The sequence below is a fragment of the Corapipo altera genome, unplaced genomic scaffold (assembly GCF_003945725.1).
Source record: "Corapipo altera isolate COAL_440 unplaced genomic scaffold, ASM394572v1 56, whole genome shotgun sequence".
In the NCBI taxonomy this organism is placed as follows: Eukaryota; Metazoa; Chordata; class Aves; order Passeriformes; family Pipridae; genus Corapipo; species Corapipo altera.
This window is the reverse complement of record NW_020884896.1, coordinates 6,330,708-6,347,901: the sequence shown is the minus strand read 5'-3', so window position 1 is coordinate 6,347,901 and position 17,194 is coordinate 6,330,708. Positions and strand designations below refer to the sequence as shown.

The following is a 17,194-nucleotide window of genomic DNA, read 5'->3' as shown; positions in this document are numbered from 1 at the left end:
CGGCCGCGCAGCCGCCAATCAGCGCCCACCGCCCCGCCAATCACCGCCCGGCCCCGCCCCCGCCGCGCACCGCCCCCTCCCCAGCCCCGGGGGCGCGTGACTCCCGTGTGTACGCCGCGCGCGCGGGGGCGGGGCCGGGCGCGAGGCAGCAGCCAATGGCGGCGGGGTCCGGGGTCGGAGGGGGCGGGGCCTTGGAGGGGGCGCGACCAATGGGGGCGCGGTGCGGCCGGCGCGCGGGGCGCTCGGCGGGAGCGCCCGCACGGGGCGACGGGGCGGCAGAACGGGCCCCAAGGACCCGCTACCACCTCTCTCCCGGCTCACACCGCTCCCCCCACCGCCCCCGCCCGGCCTGCGGCGGCCGCCGCTGCCCACGGACCCGCCGCGCCGCTCGTTCCTCTCGACGGCCCCGGAGCGCCGCCCCCCGTCTCTCCGCCGCGCCGGTCGGCGGTCGCGCAGCGCCCCCTGGCGGCCCCGCCGCGCCCCGCAGACTGGCCCGCGGGGCTCGTCCCGGGATCTGCTGGCGCCGGGGGCGGCTCTCCGCGCCGTGCCCGTTTCCAGTTCGATGCGGTACCGTGCGGCGGTCAGAGATCGAGCCGTCTCGCTCTACCCCGCCGGGCACCCCGCCCCCGCCCAGGCATCTCCTCGGCTGTGTCGAGCCTGAGAGCGAAATTAACCACTGAGTATTAAATTTAAGCCGCGCTCCTCCCTCACCTCACCTCTGCTCAGCCGCCTAGTGCCGAAGTTCGGCGTGAGCGGAGCCGGGGTTCCGAGCTCCCACCGGGCATGTTGGAAGCCCTTCCAGTTGCCCCGCTCCACTCATCCTCAGTGCATGGATTCACAGAGCGCTGGCACATCCGATTCAGAAAAATACCTGTAAATTAGTGTGTGCTCATGTCCCACCACCCCGAGACCCCGGCTGTTCCCAAGGCCTCGGCTGCTGTGCAGCGATCCCAGGTGGGAGAACAGACACTCGATGCCTGGCCATCATTGCTCCATGTCCATCAGTTATGAGGGATACGGAATGCAGGACACAGTTCAGCATCCCTGAGACACAGCCAGAGACGAACACGGGGAGCTGCCGGTATGGCTAGTGGCGGCTGAGACCCTTTAGAGGAGATAAAACAGCCCCTGTTTTGTTTAAGCTCTTGGAAAATGGAAGAGTAAAGAATTGTGCAGGACGACCCAATACGGCAGCAGAGCACAGGGCTCTGGGGGCTGTAGCCACAAATAATTCCTGGTCCCAACTCTCATTCAGCTCATCCTGAGGGAGTTCTGCAGGTCTGCTCCCCCCAGGGAGGTGGCAGGTGTCCCTGAGCCAGAGTGACTTCCCGCTAAACACAGTGAACAGGAACTCAGGAATCCCTTCTGTTTCCCCCCTTCTGCGCTTACAGCACTTTCCCTGCCTGCTGTGGGAGGACAACAATGCTGCAGATTTCACAGTGGAAGAACAGGATTTGGGGCACCTCTGCAATCATCAAAACACCCAGACCAGGTTGTTGGACAGATTGGTTTGGGGTTCCTCACGTGGGATGAGGCTGCAGGACCTCCTCTTTTCATGGATTGAGGGCTAAAATCCCCAAGGCTGCACAGGTACAAGCAAAGCCAGGCAGACAGGACACCCCCACATCCACAGTATGGTGAAGATCCCTACTCTAATGTTCCAGATCAAAGTCAAGTCTTCTTAGCTGCTTCCTCCCAGACATGCTGAGAATTGGGAAAAAAATAGTGCAAATGCAGTGGCATTTAAGCTGTGGCCTTTTTCCCTATGCACACGAGAGGGGAGATATCATGGGGGGTGCATCTCTTCCCAGGCAAGTTGAAAGGATGCAGCAGGGATTTATGTCTTTTTAATGAAGGAGTTTGCAGGTAGGACCCCCCGCCCCATCTGCTCTTCCATTCTCACTGGGACGGCTCTCTTTGATAGCAGGAGCTAATTGCTGCAGATCTCCAGGGGTGAGCTGTTTGGGGGATTTTGAGGAAGTCTTTGTAAGTAATAGAGGAAGAGAGCTATGCAGGAGAGCACTAAGCAGCCTCTTGGTGGTATTTTCAGCAGGTCCCATCACTGAGGTCATTCCACACAATTTCAGAGCTCTTCATGCCTACTGGTCACAGCCACCCCCAAGGCTGCTCTGCAAGGGACCCCTACCTGAAACCACGTAATACATGCCCTGATGATCCAGATAACACCAAAGATTCTTTTTTTAAATCATGGTATAGCTCTAAACCCAACAACTTATGAGTTTCTGTAGACCCAATAGGTCAGGCTCATAGTCTAGTCCAAAGCTAAAGGGACAGGCTGGCAAGGTGACTTTCCAGGAAACCATATTTAAGGGCATTACTTATATATTTAATCTCTAAAATATTACTTAATTGGTGCCCTGGCCTGGTAAGCATTCTGGGCTGATACACCTGTTTCTGGACTTCCCATCACTGTGAGACAGTCGGGTATTACCTGTTCATTCATGCTTTTCATTCCAGGTGTTCTGGAAATGCCTCCTGAACACTTGGACCCTCCTCAGCCACTGCTACTGCTACTGCAGTGCATCCTTGGCACTGGGCCACGTTTATTTTTTAACCCAAATTTTACTGTTTGCTTTCTATCTTCCCCCACGCCACAGCAAGGTGATATTTAAATAGCACAGAGGGGAAATTTGGCCCCTCCTGAGAAATCAGTGTGAGGGTGGCTGGAAATGGTCCCTCATTTCCAAGCACAGCTGCTCACCCAAGGGCTGTTCAACAGCCCCCAGCCTTTCCCAAACAGCATCTGCAAGCCAGAGCATGCAGGATTCCTGCTGGGCAGCTGTAGTGCAGCCCATCACCTCCCACCACAGCCTCGAAGCCCTCGCTCTTTGCCCACTACAAGATGGGACCAGACGCGATTCTGCTTTTCCAGAAGCGCCGTATTTCCCTGCAAAACTCCACAAGTGCGGTGCCTGCAGGGGACTCGAGGCTTTCCCACTAGATGGAGTCCAGGGGAAAACAGAAATCTCAGCTGCACAGGGAAGGAGAGAGCAATTCCCATCTGGAACGAGCTGCAAAGCACGGGGAGCTGCGCCTGGGGCACCCCCACCCTGAATGCAAATAAAGGGGACATCCTTCCGCAGCCTGTGTGCCACGTTGAGTTCTTTATGGAAAAGCAGGGCTGGCTGAGCCCCCAGGAGCTGACCAACCCTTCTTACACACCACCCTGGGGAGATGCTCACCCCACTGGCAGCTGGCATGGACTCTGCATGGCAGATGCTTGCATATGGAGGGTTAGCACAGGAAGATCAAAAGAAGGAAAAGAGCAATTGGGCTGCTTATTGCTGTGCCTTTCACTTCTCAGAAGCATTTAGATCTGAGCTGCGAGCTCCCCAGGACCAAAAATTGGAGCCAGGCTGACACAGAGGCGGGGAATGCTGCAGGATCAGGTCCCCACAGGCTCAGCACCAGCACACAGTTGCTGCCAAGCACATGCCAGACCTGCCATCTCATGTTCAGGGACCCACAGTCCCTTTCCCACAGAGACTGTCCTGGCCTGTGTGCCCAAGCCATGCGGCCACTGCCAGCCCCACAGCGAGGGGACCCACAGGACAGCTGTCTGTCCTCACTGCACCCAGGCACAACCTGCCCCACCACCCCTGACATGGAAGCACAGCACCCCACAGGCCCTGTGGTCCCAGCCACAAGCACACAGCCTTTGAGTTCAGATATTTATTTGCTCTCTGGTGAAAGACACGCCACTGGGGCCATGTCCTCCTGCCTTGCTGGCATCTGCTGGTGTGTGGGCGCTCAGCAGCACCCTGGGGGACCACAGGTGCCACGAGGACAGCAGGCAGGACCTGGGGCTGCCAGCTGCTCCAGCAGCTGGAAGGGATTGCAGATCTTCTCCTGGAGGGCAGAGAAAAACGCAGGGCAGGATCAGGCCAGAGGGAAGCAAGAGGTAACCTGAGAGTGGCATTTCCCCCTTTCTCAAACCCTGCCAGTGCAGAGCAACCCAAGCAGACCCCCTAAGCTCCTGGGTCACTCTAGCTGCTTTTCTCTGCTGTGAGGAGGAAGCCAAGAGTTTCTCTGGGACTTTGGCTCTGCTTTTATCTCAGAAATGCCTCCTGCTTGGACAGAGACCCAAGAACATCTCCCCTCCCCAAGTACAAGGCTGCGTTTCAGGGATACGCAGCTGCAGGGCATTATCTCCCTTGCCTCTCCTGGCCCATCTACAGGCTGGAGGGACCACCAAGGAGAAGAAAGAGGTTTCCAGCAGATAGAGTGCTTTGTGCTGCAAGGTCAGGGTTGGCAGATAGGGCCAATCTGCTCTCCCATCAGCAGCTGGGAGAGCAATGGGCAGGAAGGAGCTGCAGGGATGGGCCATCACCTCCTCCAGCAGGCTGTACACAGCCACTTCCCTCAGGGGAAGGATGTCTGCCCTTGGGAGACCTCAGAAAAGTCCAGCTGTTAGCCTCACCAGTCCCCATGGACATGCTGGGGGGGGGGGCAAGGGGTTCTCACACCTGGTGGTTAGAGCAGACCCCCCTTTGGAGGGCTCTGACTTGGGCTGGGGTACAGTTTGTCCACACTTAGCACCAGGCACCAACCTTGGTGCCCCATAGGCTCCTGCCTGGCCCAGAAGCACTCGGGTGTCTTGATATCATGCCATAGCCCCTCTGATACCCCAGGGCAACTCTGATGGCACAGGACACCCATGTCCCCATCCCTGAACCCAGCTCCAGAGCTGCCTGCTACCAACCTTCGCCCCCTTGCAACAGTTGCCCTGCGCTGCTGTGGCACTGGCCCCAGCTCGGATCAGGAACTCCTCCGCAAACCTGGAGCTCTGCAAGATTGCAGCCATCTCGGCATCCACATCCACCACCTCTCCTTCCTGGGAGCAGAGGAACAGTCACAGGGTTGGGGTCCTGGATATGTGTCCCAAGGGGCCCCAGCCACCCAGTCAGACAATGGGAGGAGAGAAAGCGGAGGCAGATCTTGGCCCAGAACTCTAGAGAAACACCCACAACAACCAAACAGCAGGCTTCAGACGCTCTTAGGAAGCCACCATGGATGTCCTGCTTCTACCTTTACTGCAATACAATGCATGGATCTGTAACCCTTTCCTGCCCATCTGCACTCCCCTGGATTTATACAGCCCGTCTGCTCCCACTCATCACCCCTTTGACCAAAGCTTGCCCCCCACATCACAGAGGACGCTCCTGAGTGGCACTGCTTCATCAGCGTTAACCCATTCCTACAGACCAAGACTGCTTGCAGGACTCCTTGCACCTTGAAAGTGAAGTTGGCATCAAACACCAGCTCTCGCTCGTGTCCCATGATCCCGCCGTTGTAGATGACCTGTCCTGGCCCAGCCCGGCTGCCACCCGGCACCTTGAACAGGCGGAAAGTTGCAGAAACAAAGCGGCAGTCTCCTACAAGGGAGAGGTTGGTGGGCTGGGCACTGAACACCCAGGTTGGGATCCAGCAGGGCCTGGGATCCCAGCACAATTCCCCACAGCCACCCGGAGCTGACACTCCCTGGCTGGACCCTCACCGATGATGCTCTCCAGCTCCTTGTCTCCGATGGTGATGGGGCTGGCAGTGACCAGGCACGGGGGGCTGAACCCCACCTCCTCAGTGATGCTGTACAGGTCTCTCCAGTACAGGGCTCCTGCCAGGCACTCCCCTGGCATGAGACCACAGACACGGGTGACGGAGGCAAAGGTCCAGCCCCCCATCCCATGTCCCCCATGCCAGAGCCCTACACACCCCACAGCACCCTGTGCTTCCGGATGGTCTCGCTCAGGCGCTGGCTGGCGTAGACATCGCTGAAATACATCTCTCCCCCGGGCTGGAAGGCAGTGAGGAGTGAAGGGAGAGCCCCAAGAAGTAAAGGGACAAAAGAGGGAGGGGAAATTGGGAACACCCTAATGCTACTCTGCTTGGCACCCTCTGCAGAGGTGCCCTCCTGTGGCCCCATGCCACATCTCCATCTTGCTGCATCCTGTTTGCTGCTTCCCAGTGGCACCCTAACAGCAAGCACCCAAGCTTGCTCTGGTGCCCTGGACACAGGCCCAGCATCACCTTCAGCACACGGAAGGCCTCCTGCAGCACGGCCTTCTTGTCAGGGGTGAGGTTGATCACACAGTTCGAGCTGGAAAGGGAGAGACCAAGGCTTATTTGCACTCTCTTCCCCACTGGCTGCTGCACATTCACCAGCTGCTGCGTGTCCCATCGCTTCACGCAGGGTTTGGAAACACTGACTTGACCATGAAAAGGGCAGTTTGTATATTCCCAGACTCTAACCCAGGATCTGCCTTGGGATTTCCCTACTGCTAACATGTGCTTCTGAAGCAGGTGACCCAGTGGGATGTGGACCCAGACCCCCACCCACAGCCCCAGGGAGCAGCAGGACTGGGGGTGACAGTGCCCTGCATGGTACCTACATAACAATATCGTAGCTCTCATCAGCCAGCCCAGCATCACCCAGCTTCTCCATGTAGCCATGGAGGAACTCCACATTCGGCTTTCGGTAGCCGAACTTATTCATGTGGTAGGTAATGTGCTTCTTTGCCACCTCAACCTGGTAGGAGAAAGGGAACAATGGTGGGGGGCTACTGGGAGGATGAGGGGAAGACCCAGCTCTGCACTGTACCTGGCCCTCGGTCATGTCTATGCCGGTGACGTGGCCCTGCTCCCCGACCAGCTGGCTCAGCAGGTAGCAGTCTCTGCCGCTGCTGCAGCCCAGGTCCAGGATCCGGCATGACAACAGGCACTCTGGGATCACCAGCCCACAGCCGTAGTACCTGGGCAGAAGCTGAGCTGTGCCTGGTGGAGATGCCCCTGTGACATGGCTGTCCAGGGGGCTGCAGCCCATGGGGACACAGCAGTAGGGAGAGATCCCGGGGTTTACCTGGCCACCACCTCCTCATGGACATGCTCCAAAGCATCTCTCACTGCCTTGGGAAGGGGCCTGGCCGAGGTGACACACGCATTGGTTTTGAGGTCCTCTGACTTCTGCAGCTCTTTGCCATAGTAATCCTGAGACGGGAAGGACAGGGACCACTAAACTATGGCAAGTTGTGCCCTGGGAACTCCTCATGCTCCAAAATCCATGACTGTGCTCAGCCTGTACATGCTCCGATGTCCTCCAGCACTGGCATTCTCACTTCCACCCATCTAAAAATTAGACTAATATCACATATTCCCTTGCCCTCATCCTCCCCAGCTCCCTTTGCTCACATGCACATATGTGTTTGTACAGGAGGGAATTTAATTCCCATTTGCAATAACTTTGTAGGCTGCAGCCACCACTTCCCTGGCTGAGGAGGGTGGGGGGAACGAGGGCAGGGAAATGCCAGGTTGCTCAGCCCTCCCCACCCCTGTGGGAAACAGGAGCAAAGCTGCTGACTGCACCTGATATTTTCCTCTGGGCCCCAAACAAGCTTTATCCTCAGATAGCAGCAGGGACCCCAGCACGTCCCCTGTCCAGTCGCCCCGGCCCCCCGCTCCCAGCTCCCGTAGCGCCCCTCACCTGCACCTCCTGGTGGATCTGCTCTCTGCAGGGATTTGCCACTGCAAGGAGAATGTAGGGCTGGTGCCTGACACCACAGAGATGGGCACCACATCAGGCCCTCCTCAAGGCTCTAAACCCCACCTCTTCCCCCAGATACCGGAGCACTTTTTGCTTTCCCCCAGCAGAACCTAAAGAGACACCCCAAAACTTGCAGTCTAGTAGGACAGTCCTGGGGGCACCTAACAACAGTTCCCCCCCCCCCCCCCAAAAAACCCTCCCAGTTGCCATGAAGGGATGACCCTCCAAAACAACCCTGTAGGGTAAACCCCCTCTCTCTGCTTTGCAGAGAGCCCTCTGGCCTGAGGGTGCCCCCAGGGTGGTCCCAGCACCCGCAGCAGAGGCCCCTAGCTGCCATACTGCCTCCAGCTCCAGCGCCTCGGATGGACTCTGCCCGGCCCGGGCCATGCTCCGCCCCGGCATCCCACGCCACCCTGCGCCTGGCTTCCATCCCGACACGAGCTCCTGCCTCGCCCAGACCCCGGGCACATGGCACTGCAGGCGCACAGGCACGGCGAGGGGAGCTGGCCCCGCTCCCATGGTGGGCATGACCCCATCATTCAGTTTGTGCCTGCATCCACAACCCCAAACTCACTCTGCTGCCTGCCCCCCAACAGCTCTGCACCTCCGTGGGGCAGCCCTGTCCCTGCTCGCCCCAAATGCAGGGAGATATAAGTTTAATGCCACAGGGCTGGTCCAGCCTCTGCAGAGGACAGGACGTTGGAGGGGATGAGCCACCTGCAACAAGGACACAGTGCCTCTGCAAAGACCCTTGATCTGAAGCACGATGGGGGACACTGGGGGCAGAGACCCACCATCCCAAACAGTCTCCCTGCCACACAGGAACTGCCACCATTGGCATCCAGCACAGACTCCAGTGCAATTTGGTGGTGTTCAGGACAGCTTTTATTCCCAGCAAGAATATTGCAGCTTCTCCAGTACCTCAGGGAAAACCCTCACTCCCATTGCAAAGCTGGGGATCAGGACCCCACCCAAGGCAAAAATACCCACCATGGCCCCTGGGCTAACAGTGGCACCTTCATGGGGATGCAGGAGCTGTGGTGCCATTTTGTGAAGCCCAGACAGGCAGTGGCCCTGGCAAGAATGGTGAAATCCAGCCCAGGAGAAGGCTCTGCAGCACAGGAGCCAAACCCCAGCAGCACTCCAACAGGAATGTGGCAGGCCAATGCCCACTCTCAGCCTGACTGCTCCTATCAGCTGATGAAAAGCACACTCAGGGAAACAAGTGCTTCCCGTGCACTCCAAGTGCTCCAGATAAGTGACATATCAAAAACAAGACACAGTGTTTATAGCCTGGGCCTGGTGTAACTCCCCAGGATGTGAACAGGTCACTAGTCCTTAACAGAGCGGTGCAGAACTGGGCACACCAGCTCATGATGCTCTCCTGCCTACTTCCCAGCTGGGCCTTTGGATACCTTCCCAACCAGATACAAACACACACCACAGCCAAGGCTGCTTCATCAATAGCTGGAGCAGCAGCCCAGGAAAAAGAATGCAGTTGAAGGCTGAATGCAGCGCAGATGGGCTGGCAAGGGGCTGACATTCCAAATTCTGGCACAGTGGAAAATAAGATAACCTCCGAGCAGGATGCTGGCCAAACAACATCCAGCTAGACCACTGGCAGAGGTGTGTGCCCAGATTCCTGGTTTCAGAAATTCTGGGCTGGGACTGGCACCTCAGCCAACACTGAAGCACTTCTCACCCACCCAGGCACTTGCAGCTCCCACTGATTAACATGCCCTAAATAAACTGCACTCTGTGCCACCTCTGTGGCTAAATACAGACCAGTGGCAAGCTGCAAGTACCTGCATTTAAACCCCACAGCTCAACTCTATGCATTTCTTTCCAGGGTTGCTGGTGTGAGCAGAGCACCTCACCCTACATGGCAAGTAAGCGGACACGGGAATTGCTGGAGGGAGCAAAGTTTCAGGTGAGTTAGTTTCAGCTGGGCACAGGTGAGCATTCCGGAGCAGAGGTGTGGATGGAGGCACATAAAAGGGGACCACATGCCCAGAAACACAGACTCTACACATATTCCAGCTGACATCCAGCATGATCCAGACATAGTTCTGAACCCCAGGGCTGGATGGTAGAGGATGTTTTGCTTCCCTCAGTGCCAGTTGAGACATCCTCATGCCTTTGGCTCCCCTTCACTTCAGCAAGTGATTCAGCTGGTCCTGAAGGTTTGACGACCGCTCGACGCTGGGGACCAAGAGGAGATTTAGAGTGAGATCTGCTCCCCAGACTGTGCTGTGCTGCCTGTGCCCAAGGGACCAGAGCAGCTCGAGTGCTGACACTACAGCAAAGAGAAACCCTGAGGCTCCCCAACCCACTTCCATGCCCCACAAGGCAAGCCTTACTTTGTGCACCCTGCTCTACACAGCTCTGCTCCACACCACCCCCATCTCCTATCACAAGCAACCTCACAGGCTCTATCATGTCAATGAATAAATTGATGGTATAAATCCCACCTCTTCACTCAAATTCCCATCTCTTCACAATACTGAAACACTATCCTGCTGGGCCAGCATCTGCTTCAAAGGCAGCTGCAAACACCTTTCCACTCTGCTTTCTGCCATCCTACTCCATCATTTTTCCCTTTCCACACCCACGTGTCCCCCAGAGTGGTACTCACTTCTTCTGAATTGCTTCTTGCCTAGATGAGAAAAGGAAAGATAAAAAGAGCATTACAAAAACAAAATCTCAGTCATGATGTTATGTTAAAGAAAAGGTACTTGAACAATGGCTCAGGAGACACACAGAAATCCCCTGTTTCTGGATTAAGGCCTAAGGGACAGCAGTGGCACTGGCTTCTTCCCCTTAGCCCCAGATGTGTCACACATGCTCATGGGCGACATGGTACATGGCAAACAGGAGGCAGAAATCTCAGCTCCCACTCCAGAACAGCCTGAGCTGTACCAGTGGAGCTGAAGAAGGCTGGAAAATTCCAGCTCCAGGGTCTGCTCAGCTTTGAAGAACTGGAAAAGAGGGATCGGTCTGAGTGGGCTTCATGCAAAGTCTTTAAGGAGAACAGAAAAGGATTGAGGGATCCACTCAATCCCTGAGAGAGAACATGGTGTCCCCTACTTACTGGTACTGTAGATGAGTGGTTATTATAGCCATTTTTCTTAAACTCTGTGGAGAACAAAACAAAGAATAAATGCTTGCAAAATCACAGTGCAAGCTGTCCCAATACCCTGGGGAGTCACAGCCATCACTGTATCACTGCACTGCCTACAAAATACCCCCGCCAGTATCTGTCAGCAGTGGCACACTCTCCTCTTCTTTCCCAATGACAGGCACAGATATAAGTGCTTTGTTTCAGCCCACAGTCCCTCCAGCTTCCCATCAGAGAAGTCCAGCTGGCCAGGCTGCAGGGCACTGGGGGGCCAGTGGCACCCGTGGGTTTGAGGAAGCACCAAACTATTTCGGCCACCAGGCCTGCTTAACGCATGTATTTCATTTCAGGGCTCCGCGAGCATGTCTGCAAACTGTTCTTATCACCCTCCCCTGCTCCTGTCCCTGGAATCGCTCTTGCTCGAGCAGAACACAGCTTACGTCTTCCGAGTGCAGGATGGCATCTTCTTGCATCACCATGTTCCTCGCAGCTTGACCCAGGAGCTAAAAGACAAATGCACAGACCAGGCTGTGAGGCAGCAGCTCTGCATTTCCCGAGGCCCCTGTGACGGCTCGCAGGGTGACACTCGGGGTGACACCCCGGGGAGCACCGCGGTGCCCTGAGACCAACATCCATAGGGAGCGTCTGAGGCACCGCTCCCGTCGGTCACCCTGAGAGACAACGTGAGGCAGAGGCAGCCTCCCGCCTCCCAGCGCTGCCAGAGGCACCGAGAGCCCCGCGGCGCTGCCCAGCCGTGCCCGCATCCCGGTCCCGCTTTCCGGTCCCTGTCCGACACGGGGATGTGTCCTCGCCTTGGACTACAGCTCCCAGCATGCCCCACGCCGCCGTTCCCGGCGCTCCGCTCTGCACCGGTGGGGCTCGCCTGGGCCCTGTAACCGGCCGTCCGCCGTCACCCGCCGCTCACCTCGGCGCTTCGGGAGCCCTTCAGCACCTGCTTGGTGAGGGCGATCACGTCAGTGCCGCAGCTTGTCACCTTCTCCGTCAGAAGCCCCTTCACCGAGTGCCCGAAGCGCGCCTGGGCGTCCGCCGCGCCCCCCGCCGCCATCTTGCCCCGCCCCGCCCGCCCCCGGGAGCCGCTACGGCGAGCGCCGGGGGCCATAAGGATCCTGAAGGCGAAGGGCCCGCGGTGAGTGGGGGCAGTGCTGGGAGGGACTTCTGTTCCCAAGGAACTCCGCCAGGACACGTCAGCCTCGGACATCACCGCGGGCACGGGCATCCCGAGGCTGCCCAGGGCTACCCAGCACTGAGTTTCTGCCCAGCACTGACCAGAGTTTCTCAGCACTAACCAGTCCTCACCAGCACTGGTGAAGACTGCCCAGCACTGTCAAGTGCTGCCCGTTGCTCCCCATCACTGACCAGGGCTGACAACCGGGGATGTTCAGGGCTTCTCAGCATTCCCAGCCCTGACCAGTGTTGTCCAGAGCTTCTCAGCACTCCCAGTGCTTGCCCAGCGCTGCCCAGCCCTCCGCACTTGTGCTGCCCATTCCCTCCCTGGCACATCGAGGTGCTCCCAGGGTGGGGACGGACCCCAGTGTGCCACGAACGCCCCAAGCTGTGCCCATGGCACCCAGGACAGACCTCGAGGGCTCGGCTGTCCCCTCACCCCCCACAGGGCCCTGGGGATGGAACCCCAAGGACAGACCCAACCCTGGGCATCCCCTGGCCCCCAGCCCGCTGGATGCAGCTCCCCCATGGCCACCCAGCGCGGCCGTGGCCCCGCTGCCCTCGCCCCCCGCCATGTGCCCACAGCTGCAGAGCTGGCCACGGGCCCAGGCCCGGCTCCCCCCTCCCCGTCCCCCCGATAAGGAGCCGAGCCCGCCTCAGGGTCAAGGCGCGGCCCCCGCCGGCGCTATAAGGGCCCCCCGCGCTGCCGCAGCCCCTCAGCCGGCCCCGCCATGGCGCTGCTGGGCGCCCTGCTGCTGGCCCTGGCCCTGCTCTGCACATGGGGGCTGGCGCGACGGCGGGACCCCTCGGGAACAGGGACAGGGACGGGGCTGGGGCGCCCACGGAGCCTGCCGGCCCTGCCGTTCGTGGGGAGCCTGCTGCAGCTGGCCGGGCACCCCCAGCTCCACCTGCGGCTGTGGCGCCTGCAGGGACACTACGGCAGCCTCTACGCCCTCTGGATGGGCTCCCACTACGTGGTGGTGGTGAACAGCTACCGGCACGCCAGGGAGGTGCTGCTGAAGAAGGGGAAAGACTTCGCCGGACGGCCCCGCACCGTGAGTCGGCGGCAGGTTTTGGGGGGACCCTTCCCACGGTGGTGTGGGATGAAGCGGGGGCTGCTCCCAAGAAAGGCACCAGCACCCAGCCGGATCCTTCTCCTCTCCCCATCCTGCCCACAGCAAGCCAGTGGCAGGGCAGCCCCTCAAATGCCTCGTTCCCCAGAGTGAACCCTGGGCATCCTCCATCCCGAGGGTGCCTGTTTTCCCCGCAGCTGGCTGCATCTTGGGACATGGGGACATGGGTTCAGGTATCATCAGGCTCCCCACACCCCCTAAGTTCCCTGGGCACCCTAGAGCCCTTGACCGTGGCACCTGATCCCAAACGCCTCTATCAGTCCTTGGCAGGGGGGAAAGCAAAGCTCATAGCCCGGGCTTTGTCTGCCTGTGCCAACCCCCAGCCCCTCAGACCATCCCTGGGATGAGGTGAGATGATCATCCATCCCCCCAGGTGTCACCCTCACAGAGCTGCCCTGCAGCAGGGTGACCCTGGGACTGCCTGTCCCCCAGGTGACCACAGACCTGCTGTCCCGGGGTGGCAAGGACATCGCCTTCGCCAGCTACGGGCCCCTCTGGAAGTTCCAGCGCAAGCTGGTGCACACTGCTCTCTCCATGTTTGGGGAGGGCTCACTCGCCCTCGAGAGGATCAGTAAGTGCTTCCCACCAGCCCCCAGGCTCCCTCCCAGCTCTGGCTCCCTCCTGCACTTAACCTAGGCTGGACTTCTCCTTCCTCTGATTCCCTGGGAACCTCTGATTCCCTGGGAACCAAGGGGAGATCCTGACTCAGCTCAACCCCCCTGGCATCCCCTTGCCGAGCAGGCACTTGGTTCCTCTCCTTCCATCCCTGCTACTTTACCCACACCTCTCCCCATGCATTTTTTGCCCCCAGCTTTAGTTCCCCTCAGTCATAGATGGGGACATTGAGGCACACAATTCCTTGCTCCGCCCAGGAATAGCACTGAGCCACACTGTAGAGACTTCCCTGCATGTCTCCATCCACCCTCCTCCTCCCAGCACCCAGCATTGTCTCTTCTGCCCATCCCAGGCCCTTGGGGCTCAGCCCTGGCAGGGGGGTGCTCTGCAGGAAGCACACCCTGAATGAGTAGGGACCCCTCCTTCCAGCCCCCAGCTGCCCCCTTCACCCCTTGGCTTCACCATCACCACCTCAGCACCCCCTCGCCTGCCTCTCCCCCACCTCAGTCTGCCGGGAGGCTGCATCCCTGTGCGAGACGCTCAGTGCTGCGCAGGATACGGCCCTGGACATGGCCCCTGAGCTCACACGGGCTGTCACCAACGTGGTCTGCTCCCTCTGCTTCAACTCCTCATACCGGCGCGGGGACCCCGAGTTCGAGGCCATGCTGGAGTACAGCCAGGGTATCGTGGACACCGTGGCCAAGGAGAGCTTGGTGGACATCTTCCCCTGGCTCCAGGTGAGCAGGGACATGGGGACTGCCTGTTCCTCTCACCTCAGACAAGAGGAAGGAGCTGGGATGTGTCCTGAAGGAGCCCCCCAGAGTTAGGAGGGTTCCTGCCCTGGTATCCCAGTATCCTGGTTGGCATGGAGAGACTGCCTGGGTACCTGCAGGGGCTGGGCTGGGCTCAGTTGGAGTCCCTTGCTGTAATGTGGCTTCTCTCCCCTAGATCTTCCCCAACAAGGACCTGGCCCTGCTGAAAAAATGCCTCCAGGTCCGGGACCAGCTGCTCCAGCAGAAATTCACTGAACACAAGGTGCCAGTGGGGCCAGGACAGGGAGATGCTTAGGAGCTGCAGGGTGCTGGAGCTGGGATATGCCCAAGACAGCCCAGCTTACACATGTCCCCTGGCAGGAAGCCTTTTCTGGAGACACTGTGAAGGACCTCATGGATGCCCTGCTGCAAGTGAGGCTCAGTGCTGAGAACAGCAGCCCCCCGGTGCCAGGGCTGGAGCTGACTGACGACCACCTCCTCATGACAGTGGGGGACATCTTTGGGGCTGGCGTGGAGACCACCACTACTGTTCTCAAATGGGCTGTGCTCTACCTGCTCCACTACCCTGAGGTAGGGTCTGCACCCCATGGCAGGAGGCCTGAGTTCCCTCCTGCACCAGGGACATCGTGAGGGGCTTTGGGGGAGGGCAGATGCCAAAAGAGATGTCAGGCCCCGCAAACAGGCAGGATCAGGCTGTGGCCATTTTACTTCTGCCCTGCACAACCTGACAAGACATGGTGGTGATGATTGGATGTACCCCACTGTGCACAGGGCAACCCCTCCCTGGGCTCCTGCCCCAGTCCTTGCTCCCTTCCCAGGTCCAGAGGAAGATTCAGGAGGAAATGGACCAGAAGATTGGCCTGGTTCGACACCCCCACCTCAGCGACCGCCCACTGCTGCCCTACCTGGAGGCCACCATCAGTGAAGTGCTGCGCATCCGGCCCGTGTCTCCCCTGCTCATCCCACATGTGTCCCTTGCTGACACCAGGTGAGACCCCGCGGGGGTGCAGCCAGGTTGTGGGCAAGTGACTTGTGGGAGGGAGCAACTGTCTCACTCTGTGTTCGCCTTCCAGCATTGGGGAATACTCCATCCCCAAAGGTGCCAGGGTCATCATCAACCTCTGGTCTGTGCACCATGACGAGAAGGAGTGGGACAAGCCCGAGGAGTTCAATCCTGGTGGGTTGCCCCCATCCTTCCCAGGGTCAGGGGATGGCAGGGTGGGTGCAGCCCTGGGGGAGGCTTGGTGGTGGGAGGTCAGATCCTGTTCCCACCCGTCAGGGGCATTTGCACCATCTCTGCTTCTGCAGCTCACGGGAGGGACACACACGTGATGAATTCAGGCAGGTCTCGATCCCTGCTGATGGCAAGTACCCCTTCCCCTTGCAGGCCGTTTCCTGGATGAGCAGGGCCAGCACATCCACTCGCCCTCACCCAGCTACCTCCCCTTCGGGGCCGGGATCCGTGTCTGCCTGGGAAAAGTCCTGGCCAAGATGGAGCTCTTCCTCTTCCTGGCCTGGGTGCTGCAGAGGTTCACACTCGAGTGTCCCGAGGACCAGCCCCTGCCCTCTCTGGAGGGCAAGTTTGGTGTTGTGTTGCAGGTGCAGAAGTTTCAGGTGAAGGCCCGTCTGCGGGACGCCTGGCGAGCAGCCTCATGATGAGAATGAGCCCTGGATCCCAGGGCTGGGACAGGCCCTTAGAGGCCATATCCTGCCTGCCTCATGGATGCGGCGTTGTCCAAATAAAGATGTTCCCAACACAGCACGGCTCCAGCTATTTTTTGGGCAGGAGATGGAGGGCAGGGGAGGTGTGGGATGTATGGTGGCCCCACAACTTTCTGTGAGCACTGGGCTGAGCTGGGAGGCTGTGGTGCCTCTGTGGGGCTGCTACCAGTGGAATGTGGAGTGGGGGGCCCGTGCAGAGACAACCATGAGCCGTGGAAACTAGCCTGTCCCACAGCTGACCTGGGCAGAAGGGCCCACCCCAGCCAGGAAAAGTGGGAAAACGACCAGTGGGCAGCTTGGCAGTTAGGGATGCCCAGGCTGTGCCCAGTGGCTGTGACCCTGGGTGGGTGACCTTGGCTGGCCCCTGCCTCAGTTTCCCCACTGGGAGGCAGGAGAATGAACGCATTGCAAGCTGGAAGCTGAGCCTGCCATGGGGTGGGGAAGAGCTCCCCCAGCCCTGCCTTTCTCTGCCCCATCCCAGGACAGTGTGTCCCAACCAGCCCCAGTGGGGGCTCCCATTGCTCAGGGACATGGAGGAGCACCCAGAGGTGCCCGTACCCCACAGGCTGAGCTCAACTGCAGGCCCCCAGACCCAGTGCGTGGGCACCATGGAGCCAGGGGCTGCCAAAATTCCCTGTGCAGCAGTGTGGCATCTCCCACCTGCAAGGTGTCCAGAGCACTCACTGTCTGGCTGGATTTTGGCCATCACTCCAGCAGCAGCACAACATTCCTGTAACACAAGGGGACGCGTTTGCTCCGCTTTCACCAGAAACCACTGTGCCATGGAGGGCAGTGTGTAATTAGGTTTCTGGTTCCCTATTACTTGAGCTCTTAATATTTAACTAAATAGCTACACAGCTATGGCTCAGGGCCCTCGAGGGAAAGCAGCCAGGGTGGAGGGGAAAACTGCACAGAGACCCAGCACAGTGTGACACCCCCAGCCCTGCACACCCTCATATTTTCCCCCTTTTCTATTTCCCTCTGCCCCTCTCTTGTTAGCAGGCAGGAAAACTGACCTAAAATCTCCCCATCACTAAACTTTCTACTCAGTGTGTCAAAACGTAGGTGTTCTTTAGAATCCCAGCACTTG

The 17,194-nt window shown here is 59.0% G+C and overlaps 3 protein-coding genes across 12 annotated transcripts; 1 reads left to right on the top strand and 2 right to left on the bottom strand.

Moving 5' to 3' along the window:
- Nucleotides 1–3,678: 3,678 nt before the first annotated feature.
- On the bottom strand, nucleotides 3,679–8,311 carry AS3MT (arsenite methyltransferase). 9 transcript variants are annotated; one of them, XM_027647823.1, is made up of 11 exons: nucleotides 7,870–8,311; nucleotides 7,499–7,565; nucleotides 6,878–6,937; nucleotides 6,620–6,770; nucleotides 6,411–6,547; nucleotides 6,049–6,118; nucleotides 5,734–5,815; nucleotides 5,519–5,650; nucleotides 5,254–5,396; nucleotides 4,724–4,855; nucleotides 3,679–3,870 (listed from the first exon to the last, which is right to left on the bottom strand). In XM_027647823.1, the coding sequence occupies exons 1-11, from the start codon at nucleotides 8,084–8,086 to the stop codon at nucleotides 3,772–3,774; spliced, it is 1,290 nt and encodes a 429-aa protein (XP_027503624.1). In that variant the 5' UTR covers nucleotides 8,087–8,311; the 3' UTR covers nucleotides 3,679–3,771. The 9 variants fall into 9 exon arrangements, 8 of the variants coding, with proteins under 8 accessions (XP_027503624.1, XP_027503623.1, XP_027503622.1 ...); XM_027647822.1 differs by having other exon boundaries at nucleotides 6,878–7,005; nucleotides 7,499–7,539; XM_027647821.1 differs by having other exon boundaries at nucleotides 6,878–7,005; nucleotides 7,898–8,311.
- A 114-nt stretch (nucleotides 8,312–8,425) lies between these two features.
- Nucleotides 8,426–11,760, bottom strand: BORCS7 (BLOC-1 related complex subunit 7). 2 transcript variants are annotated; one of them, XM_027647837.1, is made up of 5 exons: nucleotides 11,602–11,760; nucleotides 11,117–11,179; nucleotides 10,650–10,693; nucleotides 10,194–10,214; nucleotides 8,426–9,760 (listed from the first exon to the last, which is right to left on the bottom strand). In XM_027647837.1, the coding sequence occupies exons 1-5, from the start codon at nucleotides 11,740–11,742 to the stop codon at nucleotides 9,709–9,711; spliced, it is 321 nt and encodes a 106-aa protein (XP_027503638.1). In that variant the 5' UTR covers nucleotides 11,743–11,760; the 3' UTR covers nucleotides 8,426–9,708. The 2 variants fall into 2 exon arrangements, with proteins under 2 accessions (XP_027503638.1, XP_027503637.1); XM_027647836.1 differs by lacking the exons at nucleotides 8,426–9,760; nucleotides 10,194–10,214 and adding an exon at nucleotides 10,224–10,536 and having other exon boundaries at nucleotides 11,602–11,756.
- An 830-nt stretch (nucleotides 11,761–12,590) lies between these two features.
- On the top strand, nucleotides 12,591–16,141 carry LOC113949364 (steroid 17-alpha-hydroxylase/17,20 lyase). The gene is made up of 8 exons (XM_027647820.1): nucleotides 12,591–12,916; nucleotides 13,427–13,565; nucleotides 14,117–14,346; nucleotides 14,558–14,644; nucleotides 14,743–14,952; nucleotides 15,201–15,370; nucleotides 15,456–15,559; nucleotides 15,770–16,141. Exons 1-8 carry the CDS (start codon nucleotides 12,593–12,595, stop codon nucleotides 16,036–16,038), a joined length of 1,533 nt encoding a protein of 510 aa, XP_027503621.1. The 5' UTR covers nucleotides 12,591–12,592; the 3' UTR covers nucleotides 16,039–16,141.
- Nucleotides 16,142–17,194: the final 1,053 nt, after the last annotated feature.